This window comes from Phyllostomus hastatus, unplaced genomic scaffold (genome assembly GCF_019186645.2).
Source record: "Phyllostomus hastatus isolate PE091 unplaced genomic scaffold, TTU_PhHast_1.1 phas_scaffold_501, whole genome shotgun sequence".
NCBI lineage: Eukaryota > Metazoa > Chordata > Mammalia > Chiroptera > Phyllostomidae > Phyllostomus > Phyllostomus hastatus.
In genome coordinates, this window is record NW_025334033.1 from 61,810,572 (window position 1) to 61,831,217 (window position 20,646).

Consider the following 20,646-nt stretch of genomic DNA (forward strand, 5'->3'; position numbering starts at 1 on the left):
CAGTCGTGCGGTGACACCGGGACTTGAAGCGCCCACTGTGTGCTACAAATGCTAAACAGACTGCCATCACCTAATCCTTGCAATAACTATACAATTCTTGCAAGACTGGTATTTTTGTATTTTACAGTAGCTCACAAAACTTCACATAACTTTTCCAAAGACAACAGCAGTTAGGTGGCAAGGCAGGACACGAACCCAGGTACATCTGACTTAAAAACTGCCATCTTTGATCTCCATGCCATCATTTGCAAAGGCCACAAGGAGAGCTGGGTGGGATGGAGACCCCAGAGAGAGAGGGGCAGGGAGATGGAAGGGAGAAATTTATCCATGGGGGCTCCCGACAAGCAGTGACAAATGCCTGAGTGCAAGGGCCACCCACCCACACACACACCAGCATGCACACATGCTAGCATCCTGACCTATCGCGCACAGTGGCACGTACTGCTCTCAGCCACACCTTTCAGTTGTTGAGGGAACCAAACAAGAATACAAACTTGACCTCTTGCAGTTTACAGGTGGATCCTTTTAAGTTCACTTCTGAAACTGCAACGTGAACAGCTCACTCTGGGTATGTTTTTAAAAACTCTTCATCATAAGCCTCTTGGCAACTGTATACAAATACTTCAGCACTTCCTTCTGAGCAGGGGTAAACAGGACTTCCAGCGGAATGACCCTGCAGTTGTGTGTAAGAGCAAGCTCGCCGATGAAGGCAGGTTCCCCAGTACACCTTGATCGAAGGTCGTTAATCTCCGCATTGTATAATCTGACTCACATAATCTCACAGACAATAAAACACTTCCAGAGGTTTTAAATGCTCAAAAATGCTTAAACTCTAAGGAACTATGTCTGTGGATGATTTATAATCGGTGTAATAATATCTATATCTACCTAACATTATCAAATTCAGATAGACCCAAAGGACATGGTCACTCTGTTAAGGGGCGGGTTCCCCTGATGACAGACATTCATCTCTGACAAATGGCAGGGCTGCCCGTGCTCTCTACCCAGTCTGTAAAGTATCTCCAAGTTAGCTGTTTATAGAAGCCACGTGTGGAGGCAAAAAGAAACATGGCACGTTGATTACTTAAACGAAAGAAGACAACACAAGTATTCATTCCTCACTTTTCTGTCTTGTCATTGGATCATAAAGTGCATGTAAGCACCCTAACAGGATTCTCTCCAACCCCAGTCTGCAAAATACTTCAGAATAGCTAAACACCTAAAGTGGAAAGCTGTTTAGACCTATGTATGTCATTCCGAGCCAACGATTCGTGTGTGTCCAGGTGTTCAACCTTGAGCACGAAAATTGCCGCAGGCCTCACTTTTCCCATCTACAAAATGGGAGTAGCAGCACCTACTTACTGCATAAGGCTCATAGAAGAATCATGTGAAGAATATATCCAGCCAGGCACAACAGGTCGCATCTGGTACGATCCCACCGACATGAAATGTCCGGACCAGGCGGTCCACGGAGACAGAGAGCAGACCAGTGGTTGCCCGCTGAAGGCCCTGGCGCCCTTTCAGTGGTCAGAGCCCAGTGGGGGCTGTTCTTCAGCCCCACCCCCCAGCGTCTCTGCCCGTCCCTCCTTCTGAAACTCTGTGTCCTCCATTCAGTGACCTCCAGCTCCTGACTAAGCTGCTTCTCTGTTGTTGATGCCATCATTGTTAAGTACCATTCTTCTTTCTTTCGTAAATCTGGGTCTTCGGCGTGGACCTTCTCCTCCGTGTATTCTATACCCCTTAAGATTCTCATCTGCGCATGTAATTTCAATGTCATTTCTGGATTCACAACTTCCAGAGCTCCCTCTCCACCATGAATGTGCCCATCCTGAAGTCCAGCCTCAGTGTCCCCCTCCTACTGAACATCACCCTGAATCGGCAGGGTCTGGTCACACGCACCTGCCCAGCAGGTGCCCGGCTGTCTGTAGCAAGAGCAGAGCAGACTTTCTGGACACCGATGACAATCCAATATGGAGTCACTGTCGGCCATGCCAGCGATGTCAAGGGCTGTGTCAAGGCTGAGGTAATGGGGTATAACGTGAATGCTCTTGGGAGGGGCCCGGAACACCGAAAAACCACAAGTCTGGACACGAAGATAAGGACTCCATCTCGACATCAGTTTGAATGGGACCCCCCACCCCTCCTGAGCTATAAGAACTCAGAGCTCCGACCACCTCGAGCCGGGCTGCACCCCGGGTTGTGCCCCGAGCCCTGCGGGACCTCCGCTCCACCCCCGTGCGTTACCTGCCTGTGGCTCTCTACTGGCTTATTGGGGAGGTCTCCCCTAATAAACCTGGCATTGTGGAAGGACACAAACGAGTGTGAGTGACTCCTTTTAGGGATGCACCCTCGCTCACAACAGGGCCCAGAGGAAGCTCTCAGGGCCACGTCCCCAGGAGAGCTGGCAACAACTCTGACGTCCTGCCTGTGTGTCCACAGGACTGCTGCTGTCTCAGGTGCAATGCTGGATTCTCACGAAAACGGTTACAATGGCCAGTGGTACAGGGAGCGGCTGGCATGAAGGTCAGACAGGAAGACACGGGCTATCACCTGATGCTCTGTCAGATTCCACGCCAGGCTGCTGGCACACGGGCAGCTGGGGCACCTGCAGATTGTGCAACTCTGGGATCCCAAGAGACAGTGAAGGTCAGAACCGACCAAATGCTTCTTTAAAAATAGCTCTCCTTATGTCTTTTAAAAAAATAAACTCAAAAACATGTTCTCAGGGGCCACCTCAAATGTGGGCCATTAGAAGAGCTGAACAGAACCCCTTCAGACTCCCCCGATGGCAAACAGAACCAGCCAGCTGACTTTGTTACTGCAGTTACATGAATCTCTTCCCCAATACCTCCATGCAAAACAATATGGCAAGCGATGCCAAGAGAAAGGGGCCCTCCTAAAATCCAAAGGGCTTCTAGGTCAAAGAGGACAGAAGGCAATTAGGACTGGGGGCAAGTATAGAGAGGGTTCTTTTTCTCCTTTCCATTATTACTTTTTGGTGGGGGGGGGGGGGGCGGGGGGGGGGGGGGGGACTGGTATGCCTGAGGGCAAGAATCAGGAGACTCATGCATTAGGGAGATGCCCTCATTTTCAAAATGGACAAAAGAGTCAGCTTGTGGAACAGATTAGATCAAAGAAGCCAAAGAGCCCGGGGCTGCGACCAAATGTGAATGAAAGGCGTTGGGGAGGGCGGGTAAACCCCACAGACACTGGGATCCGAGGACCCTTCCAGAGAGCAGCGCGGGGACGAGAGACCTGAGGCCTTGGCAGGCCCCAGAGTCCAGCTGCGCCGCCCTGGTTCAATTGGAGCAGACACACCAGTGGGGCTGGTGGTGAGAGTGGGAGTCACGTGAAGAGGAGTCTGGGAGACCCCTCCTTGGACAGGTTTTGGAACTTTCACCTGGAACACAGGAGCCAGGATTAATGACCAGAAACCTTACACATGAAACAGCGTCAAAGGCTAAAACCTTCGCTCGTATCAAGCATTTGCGAGGTGCCAGTCACTGGACTGGGTGGACGTTTGCACGCTCACGTTCCCCTTTCACCTCCACAGAGATTCTGGGAGACACATCCCATAGCCCCATTTTACAGATCATCAAACAGCTGGTGCCCAGAGGCGCAGGGATTTGAACCCGGGCTGATGCGGTTTAAAACCTGTGCTCTTCTGCACAGCTATCCACGCACCTGCTGTGACCTCTCCAGGAAGCAGTCCTACTTATAAGAGATCTGAGATCAACAGATGGACAACCTGTCTCTCAGATCTACGTTTAAATCCAACAGGATTCGGGGCCCCCCAGACTGCTGCCCCACCCACTGCACAAGGGTAGTGTTTGGCGGACCCAGGAAACCACGCCGAGAGGACGTTAGCCCTATTTCCCCAAGAGTCACCAAGTTTTGTCAAATATTACGCCTCACTCTGACTGGGAACTTGGCATGTTCTACATGCTTTACTAACATGAATGCATCAAATCCTCACAAAAACCCCTTGAGACAGATAAGCATCATTATCGTTATCCCTACAGAGAGGTTAAGCCAGTTGCCCAAAAAGCCAGGAGAGGGCTTGAGTCCAGGTTGCCCAAATCGGTAATCACCCAGGAGACCTCTGAGAATCATCCCGTTCGAGGACCGGGATCCTTGGCCGCCTGCACCACCCTCCTCCCGCTCCTTGGCTGCGTTTGCAGACACAGCTGGCTGAGGGGAGCATTCTTTTTCCGCTGGGCTACAGCTAAGCCTCAGAATCCACCCTGACCTACTTTTAGGGAAGTTGCTAGAACAGAATAGCACTGGAACTCCATAGGAAGCTTCTGCCATCCCTGAGGTCTGCTCCTTCAAGCCCGGGTCAGACGATGAAGCCTTGGGATGCTGTGTGGCTTGCCCAAGGTCACAGAGTTCACCAAGTGGCAGTGTTGGAACCGGAAGCCAGGTCCCTCCCCCGACTCGTAATCCAGTGCACTTCCCACTCTAACGTGTTTCTGATATACTGAGTGCTTGCTCTCGAGGCTGTCACGGCATGGAATGCAGCCAAAGTGAGGGGCCGCATTCGTTGCGGCAGTAAAAACGCCTGGCAGAGCTACGGCAGAGCATAAGGGCTGTGCAGAGGGGGCGGTACATCACAGTCCTGCCAGGACAGGAAGTACGCGAAGCCAGCCTAGAACTTGGGAAACTTGCGTTCCCCCCCAAGCAAGTCATCTCCTGGCCATCATCAACCTCGCACACGTTTCCCCAGGGGCAATGCTCTGCGCACCCTCAGGAACCACGTCCACCCGACGGCCTTGACCGTGGCTTCCTCTCCCCCATTCTCGGGCCTGCCACGGGGCAGCCCTGCTCTGCCCAGTGCACACGCCTAGAGGGTCTTCCTTCCGTTTCATCGGCTCATCCAGCGGGTTGTCAGAAGTACGTGGAAACAAAAATCTGTTATGCGTGTTACGGAATTTGTTTTAATTCCGCTACTGGATCTGATAGAAATGGATTTAATGTTAATTAGTGGCCCGATCCTGGGGTGAAGAGAAAAGGAAGGCCGAGGGAGGAGGGCGAGACGTGTGCTCTGACCCCAGAGGGGGCTGTGCGTGGTGCAGGCGGCAGGCCCGGGGCCTCCCTGGGAACCCCAGTCTCCTCCGGTGCCGGACACACAGCAATGGGTAATAAAGAAATGCTAGCCAGTGGGTCACGTGGGTGAGCAGGGAACGCCTGCTCAGAGGATAGCTGGGAGTAAAAGACAGGGGCGAGGTCCGAGTGGTCAGCTGGCACAGAGCTGTGCAGACAGCAGCCAGTCCTGGAACAAAATTCCCCGGGGTGGGGGGGGTGGGGGGGGCGCCCTGAGACCCGGGGGCCCAAGAAGGCTAACAGGCACATTGGATCGGGGGCACCAGCAGCCACCTCCAGGAGAAGGCAGGAGTCAAACAAGAATGGCGATGCCGCCTGCAGCGCTGGGACGAAACCGCTGGGGACCAGATGAAGGGCCAGGCCAGGGATGAAGAAATGTGTTTAACGAGGAGTCACTGATCATTAAAATAATTCACCTGAGGGTGATGTTCAATGTCACCCAATTTTAAGTTTGATGGGTGAATGCAATGGGTGGGGGTGGGGGGAGGAGGAGGAGGACTGGGTGGGGGGTTTGGAAAAGGGAAAAATTATAAAACCCTTCACTCTTTTAATTAGGAAAACAAGAGACATCATTACTTAATAAAATTAAAAATGTTATTTCGGACACATAAAACCCAAAACAGAGACACATGGAAACTCGCAGAGGGGACGGTTGGAGACAGCTGTCAGCTGGCCAGCCCTGCAGGGCCCAGAACGAGCCGTGCTCCTCTGCTGGCCCGGACCCGGGCCCCCGGGGAACAAAGGGTCCGTCCCCCTGCCGGCACTCTGCTGGGTCTCCGACGGACAAGCGCTGAAGTGCTCTCTAGCTGACGCCAACGGCTCGCATTCTAAAATTGTCTCTCGCAGCCTAAATGGCCTTTAAAATAAATGCTGTGAATTGATGAAACGACCAATTATGTTAACTACCCATGCCTGGTGTAATCCAAACCAAATCTTACCCCATTATCCTCAAAACGGCGAGGTGATTCAGCGGGCCCTCTTGCCAGCAGTTCTGCAAGAACCAAAACACGGCCCGCCCTCGAGTAGGACCTCGAGTACTCCCGGTTAATTCCCGCAATTGGTTTTTAGGCTGGAGAAAAAATAACTGCGCTACGTTTCTGCTCAACAGCGTGTAAACCAAACCACCGCCAGACAACGCTGTAACCATTATGTCATTTTGCTCCACTCACTGTAGATTTTAACTTCCATTTATTCCTCTTCAGACATCCCGTTATTCCGTTTACGCGTCTCCTGGCGTGCGTGATGTCATTACCCCAAAGTGCCCCTGACTCGCTGGCTACCCGCCCCTCCCCCAGGAGGTCCCCACGCGGAGGCTCCCATGAGCCTCTCCCGCCTGCGTACTCTTGCCGCTTCCCCTTCTGGCAACGCCGTTTCCCATTGCCACAGCCCCCACGCACCTAGTTTTCAAAGCCTTGCCCAAGTGTCAATTCTCCCCAAAAGGGACAACCCCTAGGCTCCCAACCCTCCTGACACACACAAGTCTGTCCTGTGAACACCGTGACAGGTCTGCTTTCTGCTTCCTTTGCAGCCCCTGCATTCTGGTAAGCTCAGCCCGAGACCACTCCGCCCGGCAGGGGCTCCCTGTGCAGCGGGTGCGGCCAGGTCCGCATCTGACGCTGGCTGGTCCCTGGGCCCGTGTGTCGCCCGGAGAGACCGAGTTTCATCTTCTATCCCACGTCTAGGCAACTGGGCTCTTCAGGGAACCCCCGCTCCCTATGGCTGGAACCTATTACCAGAGTTCTTGCCTATAGTTTGATCTCTAGAAAAATGTCCTCCTGCTTGCTACAGGAAAAAAAAAGAAGGTACGTGTGCATGTTTTTTAAATGTCAAGTGTAAAGATGCAAAAGCGAGCATTAAGTCAGGTAATGCCTTAATGACCTGACCCTTCCGCTGGGATGACAGGGAGACCCCTTTCTTCACACACCCGTATCTTTTTGTTTAAGTTTTGCTTGTGGGCTCGAGCGACTTCTTGATGAGCCAGCACCGCCCACCAAAGGAACACAAAGACATTGATTAGGAAGGACAGGCACATCGTGTGAAAAATCGTGTCACGATAAAAATGTCTCAACAACTTAACATGCAGATCCAGAAAAATGAAGAAAATATCACTCATAAAAAGTTAACAAATCCCTGCCCACACTCCCCAAGTCTCTCCAAACTCCGTTTGAGTTTCGCATATACAACTAGATAAATGGGCGGCAATGAACCGGATGTGGGTTCAGCGAGCATCGGACATCCACGGTAACTTCATGCTCAAAGCCCCGAGTCATCAGAACCGGTAACCCTCCCGGAAGGGGAAAAGGTCTCCCACCAGTGAGACGAGACTCTCACGGCAAAATCACTCCACTTCGGAAAACTTACCAATGTTTTCCCTCATGCTTTTGCCTGAAATAACCCAAAACTAATATGTTTAGAGCACATCTTATCCAATGTGAAACTTAATGAGTAAAAATCCTACAGAATAATGGATTGATAAAATCCAGTCTAAGTAAATAAAATCCCTTTCCTGAAACTAGTCCCAACCCGGATGATAGTCACTGCTGTCGATGTAGAGGCAAAGCACGGAGGCACACAGCTGCAATGCACGTGAAGAAGGCCGAAGGCTTACTGCACATCACGCTCCGTGTATCTATCTGAAGGGAGGACAGGTCTTTAAAAAATCATGTATGAATTTTTGCAAGTTGACGGAGTTCCCTTGTTTCTTAAATATTGATGATGTCTAGGGTGGTCATTAAAATTAAAATTGGCCAAACCTCCTTGCCTAAATGTCACCCTGTACCAAGCAAAAATGCGAAGAAATTCTCCGGTCTTCGATGTCGCAAGCTAGGAGAACGACCGTGCGCAGCTGCACAGCCAGTAAAACAGCCCAGAACCGTGCCGGCTCTCACAGCTGTCCGAGCTGCCCCAGAACCCCGAGGATGAGCGCCACTGTTCTCAGCCACACTTACAGATTTCTACTCTCTTCACACCCACTCCACCCCTCCGCACGTACTTTGGAGGCTTAAACCTACCAAACAACTCCGAGCCAACCAAACGCACTGGAGCCCCCACCATGGGCCCACATAGTTGGAAAGCCCAGGTACAACCACATCCACCTGCTGTTGGCCAGTTGTGCCACCCTGACACCTGGCCAATCGACACAGGCTGGCGGGGACAGGAACCTGGAAGACCCTTAAGGAGCCCGCCAATTCCAGCTCACGTATACAGCAGATACTCAAAGCAGCAGTAACCCCAAAGTAAAGTCTAAAAGTACTGAGCATGTATCTTACTGCTATTTTTTTAGCCACTTATTATTCTTTCATTTTGGCGACTTCGGAAGAAACTTAATTGCGAAAGTGGAGATGAAAGACAGTGTGAATCCCTTGAGCACACGGCACAGGAACTTGGGCAGCGCAGCTGACCATGAGCTGAGCAACAGGAGGGGTGTCCCCCTGCACAGGGTGCCTGTAGGGCCAAGGGAGGGGTGTCTGAACTCTGAGCCTCCGAACAAGCCCGCAGTCACCCTCCCGGGCACACATGGACGTGACATGCCAGCCAGGAACCAGGGGGCATCCACGGTGACCAAAGTGCCCGAACACCCATGACCACCCTCACCAGCCCAAGCACCGAAGACACGTAACGGGGTTTGGTTTTCACCAGCCCAGTTCCTGCTACGGCCACATCCCAACGGCCACGCAATTCCTGCTGCGCCAAAGCAAGCCAAACGCTTCTAGAACATGAGCAGTGACGACAGACCCAAGGAGCAGTCCTGGCTCCAAACGAACGCTTCAGAGCAACCGGGAGATGTGCGCAGGAAGAGACAGAGACGACCGGGCCAGCAGACCCAGCCTGTGACAGTCACACTGGTCCACAGGGCACGGCCCTGCGTATGGACACCAAGCACAGAGGAGCCTTGAGAGGGGTGAGGTGGAGAGGGGCTTCAAGGGACTTACCTTGGAGAAGGGCTCCATTTCTCTTGAAGAAGGTGCTGCCCGGCCAGAGGGGTGGGCCCGATGTGCTGCAAGAGAAGAGACAGCGGCGTGAGGGCCAGCTCGCCTGCACCTGCTCGCCCACGCTCCCGACGGCCCTCCCTCCCAAGGTGTCACTCCACGTGGCCTCGGAACACGCTCCCCCACAGGCCTTATTGTACCCTCCGCAAATACACCTTCGACACCGTCCGTGATGCTTCCTTCACGACGGGTGGGCTTTGGATCTCACAGGAACAGTCCGTGAGGGGATTCCGGTTACCTGGCGCCTTGACTCTGCTCCCTCCTGGGTGCTGAAGTCATTTGCAGCCAAACAGAATAGTAAGTTCCCACAGTTGAGCGCCATAACCTAGGACTTTCGCCAACTTGTTCATAATTTTACGATTTTATGTGGCAGAGAACTCCTGTTCATGTCTGAGAACCAGGTGGGTTCTCCAATACTTCTTGGTGCCGCTTGCCTATTAAGAAACACAAACTTGCGAACCAAAGTGTCGCAGGTTCGATTCCCAGTCAGGGCACATGCCTGCGTTGCAGGCCATCACCCCCAGCAACTGCACATTGATGTTTCTTTCTCTCTCTCTCTCTCTCTCTCTCTCTCTCTCCCTTCCCTCTCTAAAAACAAATAAATAAAATCTTAAAAAAAAAGAAACACAAACTTGCCTTTCTTAGCTTTCCTACCATCAAATCCTTAATCTACAGATGTGACCTTGATCGACGCTTTCCCTCCCCTATCTTCTTGTTTTGTACCCTGTTTTCAATTTCTTGGCTTAAAATGTTGCACTCCAAATCCTATAAAACATTTTTCAAATGTTACCACCCACAGTCTGGTAAGAAGAGAGGCAAGAAAATAAGGAAGATCAATATATCACCGAGACACTTTACTACATTTACAGACAAGCATTTTCACTGTTTTAAAATACCCAGTGAAAAACTTTATAACCAAGCCTGTCTTAGTAAAACATCCTTGGAGTGGAAAGTAGGTTATTCTAAATCAAGCCCTGGTTTAGATTAATGTTAGAAAGCCCTTAGTCTAAAACGTTACATCCAGCTCCAGAGGCAGTATAAACTATTTTCGCCAAAATAGTCCGTGGAAAATGATATTGGTGAGTGCATTATCAATCACCTTCAACATTAAAAAAATAAAAAAATCTGAAGAACTCATTTGCAAATTCGGCTGCTGGAAACACGCTTGGAGAATGAGAACAGATAGTCTGAAGGTCTCCACAGTACACGCTTTGCCCGTCACCCAGGGTCTCTAGCAATGCAGTACTGTTAACAAAAGGAGAAAGGCCAGCGACCAAAACATCACCACCAGGAGTACACATAGCATAGCAGGTAGAGGGACGCGTTACATAACTAGGAAGGAGAGAAGAGCTACCGTGTAAAAAAAAACGATCCAACATCAGGCTGATGTCAAATGTGCTAGAAAACACGCTGTGAACCGTGCTGTAAATGAACCTTTTGTTTTATTTTGTTTTGGATCCGCTGTCCTCACTGTGAGCGGGAATAATGCATCTCAGTGACGGGTTTTTTCTGCAGCTCCGCTTCTCCACTCCGGCAGCTGTGGCCTCTGAGCGGCCAGGGGTTGCCTGGACAACGGGAGGTCTGGCTGGGGCTGCGGGGCCCCAGGGTGACGGCGGCGGCAGGCTGATTTCTCTCCCGCCTCATTCCTGTCCTGTTCCACCGAGGCTTTTTAAGGCTCAAAGTTGCATGCAGAATAACACGCACGAAAATGCCTCAGATTGTCTTTTTGCAACCCCAGCTAGCTCCTGGGATTTTACCATCTTATTTTTGGAAGAAGACGGGGAAACAACAAGCTGGCTGTGGTTAATACCGAATCACCTGATTTCTGAAGATACTTAAGAACTGAGGACTTCATTACAGAGGAGATGGTGCTTCAGAGAATTCAATCACTGAGCATTACTGCAGGAGTCTGGCTATCCAGCTTACTTCCATCCAAATCTCCTCTTTAGCCTGACCTTGATTTGGCTGAAAACTGAGCAGATGCCAGCGAAGGAGTAAATGGAGGGCTGAGGGCAGGAAAATCCGGTGGTTTAGATCAGGAAAATTCTCTGTGCAATAGCAATCGACCTAAAGATTCTGACAACATCCTTTTAATGCACCTGATGTCACTGATCACTGCTATTCCGGACGCCCCGCTGTGCTATCTGTGTAATCTATGCGCGAGCCAGGGAGCGATGCGGACTGGCCACCCACCTGCTCTCCCCGGCCCCCACTGTGGCTGCCCAATTCACCGAATTCGCCGAGGTCTCTTTCTGACTCCAGCTAGGCTGCTTCCTGTTGTGCTCCTTACACAGCTTCTGAGCTCCTGGGTCCCATAGTCTACACTCTTTTTTTTTTTTTTTTTGGATGGTCCCTCAAACTGGTGTCATCTAACTATTAGTAGATTCGGGGATTTATTAAGTGCTCATTGAGAACCGTGCTGGCTGTTAAGAAGGGTACAGGAGGTGAGGGAGGGGGGAGTAAAAGCCCTATTTTATGGCTGCTAGGAACTTCTTGACATGCTTATCTAGCTCCAACTTCCTATGATTCTATCCAAAGAGAGAGAAACGATGCCTATAGACAGGTCAACAGTTACGGTCCTAGTTGGTGCAGGTTGGAGAGGATGACAACTGATCCCCCCTGGCCCCCCAATGTGAAGATGTTCTGGGCTGACCGTGCTTTGAAGCTCCAAGTCAGCTTAAAACCATTATATGAAGTTAGTTTAAAGTATGTATCCACCCCAGTCATCCAGAGAATACACTGTGTTCAAGGTTGTTGTGGGGGGACCTGAGGTCACCTTAGAAACCAACCACTCATGCAGCAAATCACGAGGAGGGTGGGAGACTCTCCACACTCGGTCACTTAAATGCTGGTGACTGGCAAATGGTCACTGCCACGAGAAATGGCCACCAGGACCCCCTTCAGTCGACCAAAGCGGGTTTCATCACCATACAGTGGTGCTGACATTGCTTGAAGGTGGGATAGCAAATCTCCATGCACAGAGGACAGCAATCAGCACCTTTCCAGGGACCCACCCGTCCCATCCGGTGGGTGGGGAGGCAGGGCAGGGCCCATCTTGCCCATTCTACACCCGAGGAGATGGGGGCCCCGAGAGGTGAAGGGGCTCACCCAAGTCATCTACTGATCAGCCCAAGGCCAGACCAGGGCTTCTGGGGCCAGGGCGCTGCCCCGACACACACACACCAATGGCCCAACTCGATCTCTCCTCTTCCAGGCTCCTCCCACAGACCTCCTAGCTACCCTTCTCCGTGGAAGAAGGCCACGGATGGCGGTTCACGAGGAACCTCTGCGAGGCAGAATCCCAGGCTAGACAAAGCGACTGGGCTAACCACATGTTAGAAACACAGGCACGTGGGCGGGCGCCTCTCAGCAGAAATAACACAGCGCCGGCACCACAAATGCTTCATTTCAGTAACACGCTAATAAAAGTCCACGACCTTCAGAGGCTGTAAGCCCAACCCGCCTTGTGACAAAGGAAGCCAACCAACAGGTTCACGGGGCCTCACCTGACAGAGAGGCAGTCTGAGAACTGGCATTTGAGGACATTGATCCTGCTGATCATTAAGCCCAGAGCCAAGCCAGCGCATCCCGAGAGAGGAGTGATACCGTCGGGAACAGCACGCCCAGCGCCGGCCGGAGACTCGCCCTCCTCCCCCCTCCCTTCCCCAGCCTTCTGCTCTCAGCTGTGTTCCTGCAAACTCCCAGGGGGCCACAGCGAGTCCTCCAAGGGCTGTAGAGTCCTAAGGTGGCTCTGGGCATAATGATAGGACCTGCCATGTGCTTTCTTCTCTACACCCAAGAGCTCCTGTTGTCGTGAGACCAGCTGGATTGTAACCAAGACCCTGCGGGGCACTGGCACCCCCCCCCCACACACACACCTGCACTCACCAGCCTGGACGTTCTGTAAGGCGAATGAAAAGGAAATTAAGAAAGGTAGTTTTTTTCTAAGAAACCAGCTGCCAAGTGTGAACTGGCGCAGCTAAAGAAAGAACAAGATACTGCAACATGGATGAACTCCAAGGACACTGTGCTAAGTAAAATATGCCCGGCACGAAAGGATACATACTCCACAATTCCTCTTCCAAGAGACCCCCGGAGGAGTCAGACTTGCAGAGAGAGAAAGCAGCACGGTGGTTTCCAGAGGCTGGAGGGAGGGGGGTTGGGGAGTGATTGTTTAATGGGGTGAGAGCCTCAGTTTTGCAGGGAAAACAAGAGTTCCAGAGACTGGTTGCACGGCTCTGTGAATGTATGGGCTGGCCACAAAGTTAGTTAGCTTTTTTCCGTGCAATAGCTCTAGGAGCACTTAGCTGTCTTTAACTACACTTGAAACCATTTTGTTAGATTATATTGTGACAGATGTCATATCAGCGTGCATTAAAAAAACATCAAAATTGGTGAATTTTTGTGCGGCCATTTTAACATTGAAGGTGGAAGATACACAACATTTTCGGTGTATCACGCTTCATTATTTCAAGAAAGGTAAACACACAACTGAAATGCAGGGAAAAAAAATATTTGTGCAGTGTATGGAGAAGGTGCTGTGATTGATCGAACATGTCAAAAGTGGTTTGCGAAGTTTCTTGGTACTATTGATGTTTTGGCCAAACAATTCTTTGCTGTGGGGCTGTCTTATGCATTGGAAGATGTTTAGCAGCACCCCTGGCCTCTACCCATTAGAAGCCAATAGCAAGAGATAGCCAACATACTCAACATATCCAAATCTATATAAAGTTATTGGAGTAAATGAAAAATGTGTCTCTTCTTTTATGGAAAAAACCATAATGGACTTTGTAGCCAGCCCAATACTTAACACGATGAACAACACAACAGTCAGGACAACTAACTGTAAAACGGTTCAGACGCTGTATTGTAGGTGATGTGTATCTTACCACCATTAAACATTTTGTTAATGTACAACAAGAGAAAGGATTAATACAGAACAGACTCTGAAAGAAGTGAACCAACGTCTAAAGTGTCTGGGGCAGCGAAGAAGGGACCCGCGTGCTGAGTTTCTGAGCAGCGCCAGCAGCTGGCGTCTCTGCCAGGATGCCCCACCGCACACTGAGACGCAGGAAGCACAAACCAGCCGTGCAAAGGGACCAGCCTGTCCTAATCCAGTTCTTACAGAGGCCGAGCTCGCTCGCTACGCTCTCGGTAACTGAGCGGACTCCCGTCACTAACACTGGAAACAGCGTGTGAAGGCGGTCCCGTTGGACGGGAGACATCTACCAACTGGCTTCGTTACAACTGCCTTTCCTGAGCAGTTGTAACAAAGGGACAATTCCTGAAAAAGAACGAATACTTGGAATTCTGTTGCTTTAATTCTAACTGCGGATTAATCCCTAGGAAAGAACAGAAAAACGAGCATGACCTACGCTACACACCCGCCCAGACTGCTGGGGTGAAGGATGCCAGTGGCAGAAGTTTGGAACTCAGGAGTCAGCTCGGTCTGACAGAGAGACACGTGGGAGGTGGTCTCCATTCATAAAGTGAGGAGCATCACTGCAGAGCACAGCAGAGAGTTCGGAGTTTGCAGGGACACTTTTAAAACTTTCTAAGCAATAAAACTGGAGCGTGTGGACATTCAAAGGGATCTCAGTGGCCACCTGGTCCCATCCAAAAAGTGTGGCTGGGATGGCCAAAGATTTGGATTCAGGGCATCTGTCTGTGCAAAACGCAGGCTGAAAATCTGAATTCCATGCTGCAAACTGGAGGCCACGAAGGCCTCTAGGTGTGGTACCGAAATGGGCTGATGCACCTGCAGAGGGCCCTCTGCAAACTGCAGGAAACCGGCGGTAGCCTTGACGACAAGAAAACTGCAGTTCAGACAAGGACTGCCGCCCACACCCTGTGGACCCAGTCTGGCTCTCGGCGACGGATGAGGCAAGCGCACCTCTCCCTTCCTCTTTCCTTCGAGGATGCTCTGACATCATCTCGTTGCAAATGGTCCTCAGTCCAGAGTAGCACTGACCGGTTTCTAAATATCAACAGGCAGGGAGAAGCGGCTTTACAGGGGCTACCCAATCAAGACGTAAAGAAAAGGCAATGCTACGCAGACTCCTGCATGGCTCCAAACTGGCGAGCCTGACCCCGGAGACCTTTCAGGGTCACACAGTCACAGGCTGACGCTGGCTGGGGAGGCATCGCGGAGGCAAGCAGACAACAACCCTGCGGCACCACAGATACCACCGCTTAGGAGTGTGGCAAGAGCACACTGAGGGCAAAATGTGGATGGTGACAAGGTCAGGAATCAATCACTGTGTTACCTCGCTCAGAGGTTAACACTGGAGACTCATCCTGACTCCCACGGGATCACCCTGACTGGTTCTGGCGTGCCCATCAGGGCCAAGGCCAGGGCTGTGCCAAGGGCTGGAACGGCCATGAGAACCTGAGCGAGGCAGCTGCTCTGGAGTAACATCTACCGTGTTCTTTAAAGACATCAGTGCTGCACAACACCCCACAGAGCACACTACGACGTGAGGGTTTCCTCCTCGGACACGTCTGAGAACCCTCGACCAAAGGTGACAGGGTTTCCTTAACTGGGGCCAAACGATTCTTCGTCATGGCAGCTGTCCTGGGCAACACAGGGCATTCGGCAGGCGCCCTGGCCTCTCCCCACCAGAATTCAGTAGCAACCCCTCCCCAGCGGCAGCCACCAAAACTGTCTCCAGATCCTGCCATATGTGCTGCAGATAAAGCTTCCCCGACGTGAGAACCCTGACACGGTGATCAGCAACCCAGAGAAGCTGAACCCCAAACCTCTCCCTCTCTGCCCCTCCTCAGCCAATGTCACCCCCTCACTTCTAAAACCAAAGCCGTTCCCCGTAGCCCGCTCACCCTCATCATTCCCACGGCATCCACCTCTCCTTCTCCACCCCAGTTACTCCGTGATCGCCCTCTTTTCCTCTGGGACCGTGCCTCCCTCCACCACCCGTCTCCACTCGCCTCCCCCTTCCCGGGACTAACAGCGTCTGGGCTCACCTGTCATGAAATATCTGCCAGGGTCCCAGCCTCCTCTTGGCACCCCCGTAACTCCACCGTGCACTGAGAAAGCCCGAGGGCCAGGCACTTGAGGGCCTGACCTCCACTGCCTCGTGTCACCGTCTCCCTGGCCTGGCTGCCATCCTCTGACACCAGGGCCACCAGAGGCCAGTCAGGGCGAAAGGGTCCTTGATGGCACTAGAGTAGCTCCTCCCCTGCCCCCGCCCCGTGGGCTCCCATGAGACGTGTGCTTTTATTTTCTGATTACATAAACTCTAATTTTTGACATGATCTCTTTAAAATCCTTTCCAATTTTAGCCTCAAAATACCCTCCTAGACTGGTTCTCCTCTCCCGACCCTCCGTTCTAAACATTCAGCTAGCTCTCCGTCCAGCTTTAACCCTCTAATTAGGGGCATTCCTAGAGTTTTAGCTGCTCTTCTTTTCTCCTCAATACTCCTTTCCCAGGAGAGCTCCCGGCCTCATGGAAACCCTAGCTCTTCTGATTCTGCGTCTCCAGCCGACCTTGCCTCCACACCTGGATGGTATCTCTAGCCGCATCCTGACGCAGCACCTGGCTGTCACCCTCACCCCACCCAACCCCTCACAGGAGGGGTCCAGCTCCCCGCCGCCGCCTCTCCTGCTGGTCTTCACGGGCACGTTCCTCACGACCCTGAGTTTCTCAGTGTCTCAAGGAGCACAGATGAGTGGCTTATACAGCAGAAATTTCTGGTCTCATAGCCCTGGAAGCTCGAAGCCCAAGGTCAAGTTTGGTCGGTTCCAGGCCTCTCTCCTAGCTCCCGCCAGTGGCCGGCCACCTGCGGCATGCCCTGGCTTATCTGTACATCACCCCAGTCTCTGCCTTCAAGCTTTTCCCTGTGTGTACTCATCTCCCAACTTCCCCCTCTGGCACTGGCCTAGGGGAGCGCCCTACCACAGCCTGACCTCATCTGTAGCTAATGACATCTGCAACGACCTTATTTACAAATAAGGTCATATTCTAAGGGACTGGGTAGCAGGACATCAACCTGCAAATTCTGGGGGGACAACTGAACCCACAACATGTCTGTGGCTGCCTCCCTTTCCCCAAGGAAGGCTCACTCCCTACAATACCAAGACACCTGTCTTTCTTTCCCTAACTTCTGATCACCCGCTCCAGTCCTGGGAACCCAGCTGGCACCAATCGGATGTTTGCCGAGGGACTCACGTGCGGTCTCGAACACCTTCCTCCCCCCCCACTCCGCCTGCTGCCTGTCGCCCACTCCTGCCGCCTCTCCCTTTCTCAGGCCTCGGGCACTTCCCCTTCCTTTGCGTTTCTACTCTGCCGGGCCAGTGGCTTGCAGATACTCCCCCCAGCACCGTAACAGGCCTACCCAAACTCCGATCTCTCCCCACCCCAGGCCGCTCTGCCTAACGCCTCAGCTGCCCTCTTCACAAAGAACAGTGCCTTCATGCTTTGCAAACTGTTTTCCGGGAAACCCCAGGATGAGCCTGCAGTGCTGACAACGGTGGGGACGGGGGACAGGTGTCTAGACGAGGTCCTGCCCCAAAGCCAACAAAACATTTTGTTTTCCACATGGGTTACGTATCATTGAGTTCCCACATACATTTCCATTTGGAGAGTTTGGTGATGACCAAGGTGTGTGAGAACCGGTGGTTTATAGGGCAAGGACAAGCTCAATAGGTTCTCTAGCCCTGAGAAGAGTTCCCCTACACTCTTCCCAGTGTGTTCCTGTGGCTCCCCAATATGCCGCCTGACGTAGGTCTCAGACACACACGGGTGTCCCCTGTATTTCCAGGCTCGTTCTGGCCAACTCCGTTCCCCTCTGCCTGAGACGTCCTACTGCCATGTCCCCTCTGCCTATTCCAGACCCATCCCTCCCTGAAGCTTCCACTCAGAACCCCGGTCCCAGGGACACTTTTCTCCAGTCACTGCAACCCTGGGCCCCCCCTCCACCTCTGAATTTGTCTAGTAATTACGGGTCTGTGCAGCCACCTTGGGAACGGATCTCACTGGGTGCCATTTCCTCATCCGATATCATCTGAAACCTTCAATTCACGCTCCACAGGTGTGCCTCTCCCTTTTCCAAGGAGCGGAGAGGAAACCCAGGTGGGCGGAGGCTCCAGGGGACTTCCCTTCTAGAACTTCGCTGAGTTCCCTGCACACAGCAGGGGGCTGCTGTAGTTCCACTGAGTGGTTTTATAAAATAGCTACCTGTGTATCCCAAAACAGGATTATTTCCAACACTGGGGATTGAAAGTATCCCTTACAGACACAGTCAAGTCTCTTAGAACGGAGGCAGACGATACAGTAACGTTTCTTCTTCATTATCATCAGCTCAGATAAAAACGGAAAAATCTTTAAAACAGGAAACACAATTATAAATCTCATCACCGATGGTAAGAGGTTAGGTAATTTGGATTACTCTTTTACGCAATTTCTTGATTACTTTAGGAATACATAAATAACCAGATAAGTACACGTATATTTTTGATAATATGGAATGCATGTTTGGGTGTGCTGAAGAAATTCTGCCTGGAACCGCTGCTACACTTTTTAGATGCACACAGCTCACGCTGCATCTTCAGAACAGATGCAAAGGTGTTTATCATTATCTTTGTGCTACACAGTTTCTAATTTTACATATGAAAACCAAGGCATCATTCAGCATACAGTACATTATTTGCATGATATATTTGCATTTGTAAAACACCCACATTTACTTTTCCTGCTTAATGGGTCCGATTAAAATGGGCCACTCTGTGTAAATGGAGCACACTGGCTCCCAACTCAATGGTGCTGATAAGAAGACTGCTCCTTTTAGATGCAAATGAACCTACTAATCACAATTAAAATGGTGGAATCAACGGAAAGCCGGAGCAGCTGTTCCGAGGAGAGCTCCACGTCCAGGGCCGGTCTGGTTCCGGGGGAATCTCTGGAGCAGCCTGGGGCTTCCCAGGGAACACCTGCCTGGGACGGAGTCAGCTCATCCAGAGGCGGCTGGGAGAGAGCAGGGGGCAGCTCAGGAATCTGGGCTGACTCAGCCCATGTGGCCCGTCCAGCCTACTCGAGGCCCCAGAACTGGTCTGGTTCAAAGGACATAAAAAAACGGGAGCAGAAGGGAGAAGAACTGCACTTGCAGAGCTCACAGAGGAAAAACTCATACACGAAGAGTGAAGTCACTGAGACATCCCCTTACGAAGGTGCCGTCGCTTCGGAGAACAGTACGGTGGTTCCTCAAAAAATTATACGTAGAATTCCCATAAGACCCAGTAGTTCCTCTTCTGGGTGGGTGTGCACGCAAAAGAACTGAGAGCACGAAGACAGGGGTGGGTGTCCACCCATGTCCATCACAGCGTGAGTCACAAGAGGCGAAAGTGGGAGCCACAGGAGCCAGTCCCTCGATGGAGGGTGGACGGGCAAAGAAGATGTGGTCTATCTCAGCGGCGATCCGCACCAGAAGTTACGGGCAAAGTTGGACCCTCCGTCCTTGAGTTTGGCTAAGAAAAAATTCAGAGCCAAGAACTCAAATACAAGCGGAAGTTTTATTCAGAAAGTCACAGTGGCTGAAGTGCGCCAGCTGGGCGGCGTGGACCCGGGAAAGGAGCTACAGAGGCAACAGGAGGGTCCTTGGAGCTCGGGAGAACGACAGCCAAGGATTATTTGCTGTGGGCTCAGCGCTTACAGGAGTGGTCGGCTCGGTGGTGAGTCACGTGAGGCTATTGTCAGGCCCCCTGTTCCTCCTCTGAAGGGGTCTACCCCACAGCCAGCGACAAGCCAGGACTGGGAAGGTCCGGACCACATGCTAGGGGAGGAAAGGTCACCCTGGGGGCCAAGTCCCACCCTACAGCACTCGTTTTCCCAGCGTTGCCTGCTACTAGGCACCCGGGGCTGTCCGCCTGGTGACCTGGCCTGCTCCGCTCCAGGCTGTCTAACTGCCTGCTATACCATGCCCATACAGTGGAACGTCATTCACGTCTTCCTCCATCAGCCACAGAAGAAGGAAACTCTGACACATGGTACAGTATGGGTGAACCCCGGGGTTTGCTTATGCTTAGTGAAATACGCCAGTCACAAAAGGACACAGGCTGTATCTTGACACTTCTGTGAGGGACCCAGAGCAGTCAAATCCATGACAGATGGCAGTAGAAGGTGGCTACCGGGGGCTGGGAGAGGGAGGGCGGGGAGCTGCGTCCCGGCCGCGGCAGTCCCAGTGGTGCGGCAGTCCCAGTGGTGCGAGACGCAAGAAGTCCTGGAGCCGGCACTGGGGCGACACAGCAGTGTGAGGTGCTCAGTGCCACGGCGACCTGTGCACTGACAATGGTTAAGGTGATACATGTATGCTCTGAGTGCTCTTCGACAATTTTAAAGTAAACAATAAGCACACACATGAACAGGCATTCCTGGACAGCAGGCCACACCCTTCCTGAGGCTCTGCCCCTCCGTCCCGAGGCTCTGGAAGCAGGGAGCGGAGTTGCCCACCTCCTCCTCTCTCGCTCGTCCATTCCTGGGACAAGCTGCGGGGACACGGCAGTGACGAAACTGTCCTGTCCTCCAAGGGGACGGGGTACGGC

The 20,646-nt window shown here is 52.0% G+C and overlaps 1 protein-coding gene across 7 annotated transcripts in view; it reads right to left on the minus strand.

Moving 5' to 3' along the window:
* The window catches only part of FOXN3 (forkhead box N3), a 360,054-nt gene that overhangs the window by 100,133 nt on the left and 239,275 nt on the right, over positions 1–20,646 (minus strand). For all 7 annotated transcript variants that reach the window (XM_045822074.1, XM_045822068.1, XM_045822070.1 and 4 more), the window contains one exon: positions 9,036–9,100. In XM_045822074.1, coding sequence (XP_045678030.1) covers positions 9,036–9,100 — 65 coding nt within the window. The remainder of the gene's footprint in view (positions 1–9,035; positions 9,101–20,646) is intronic.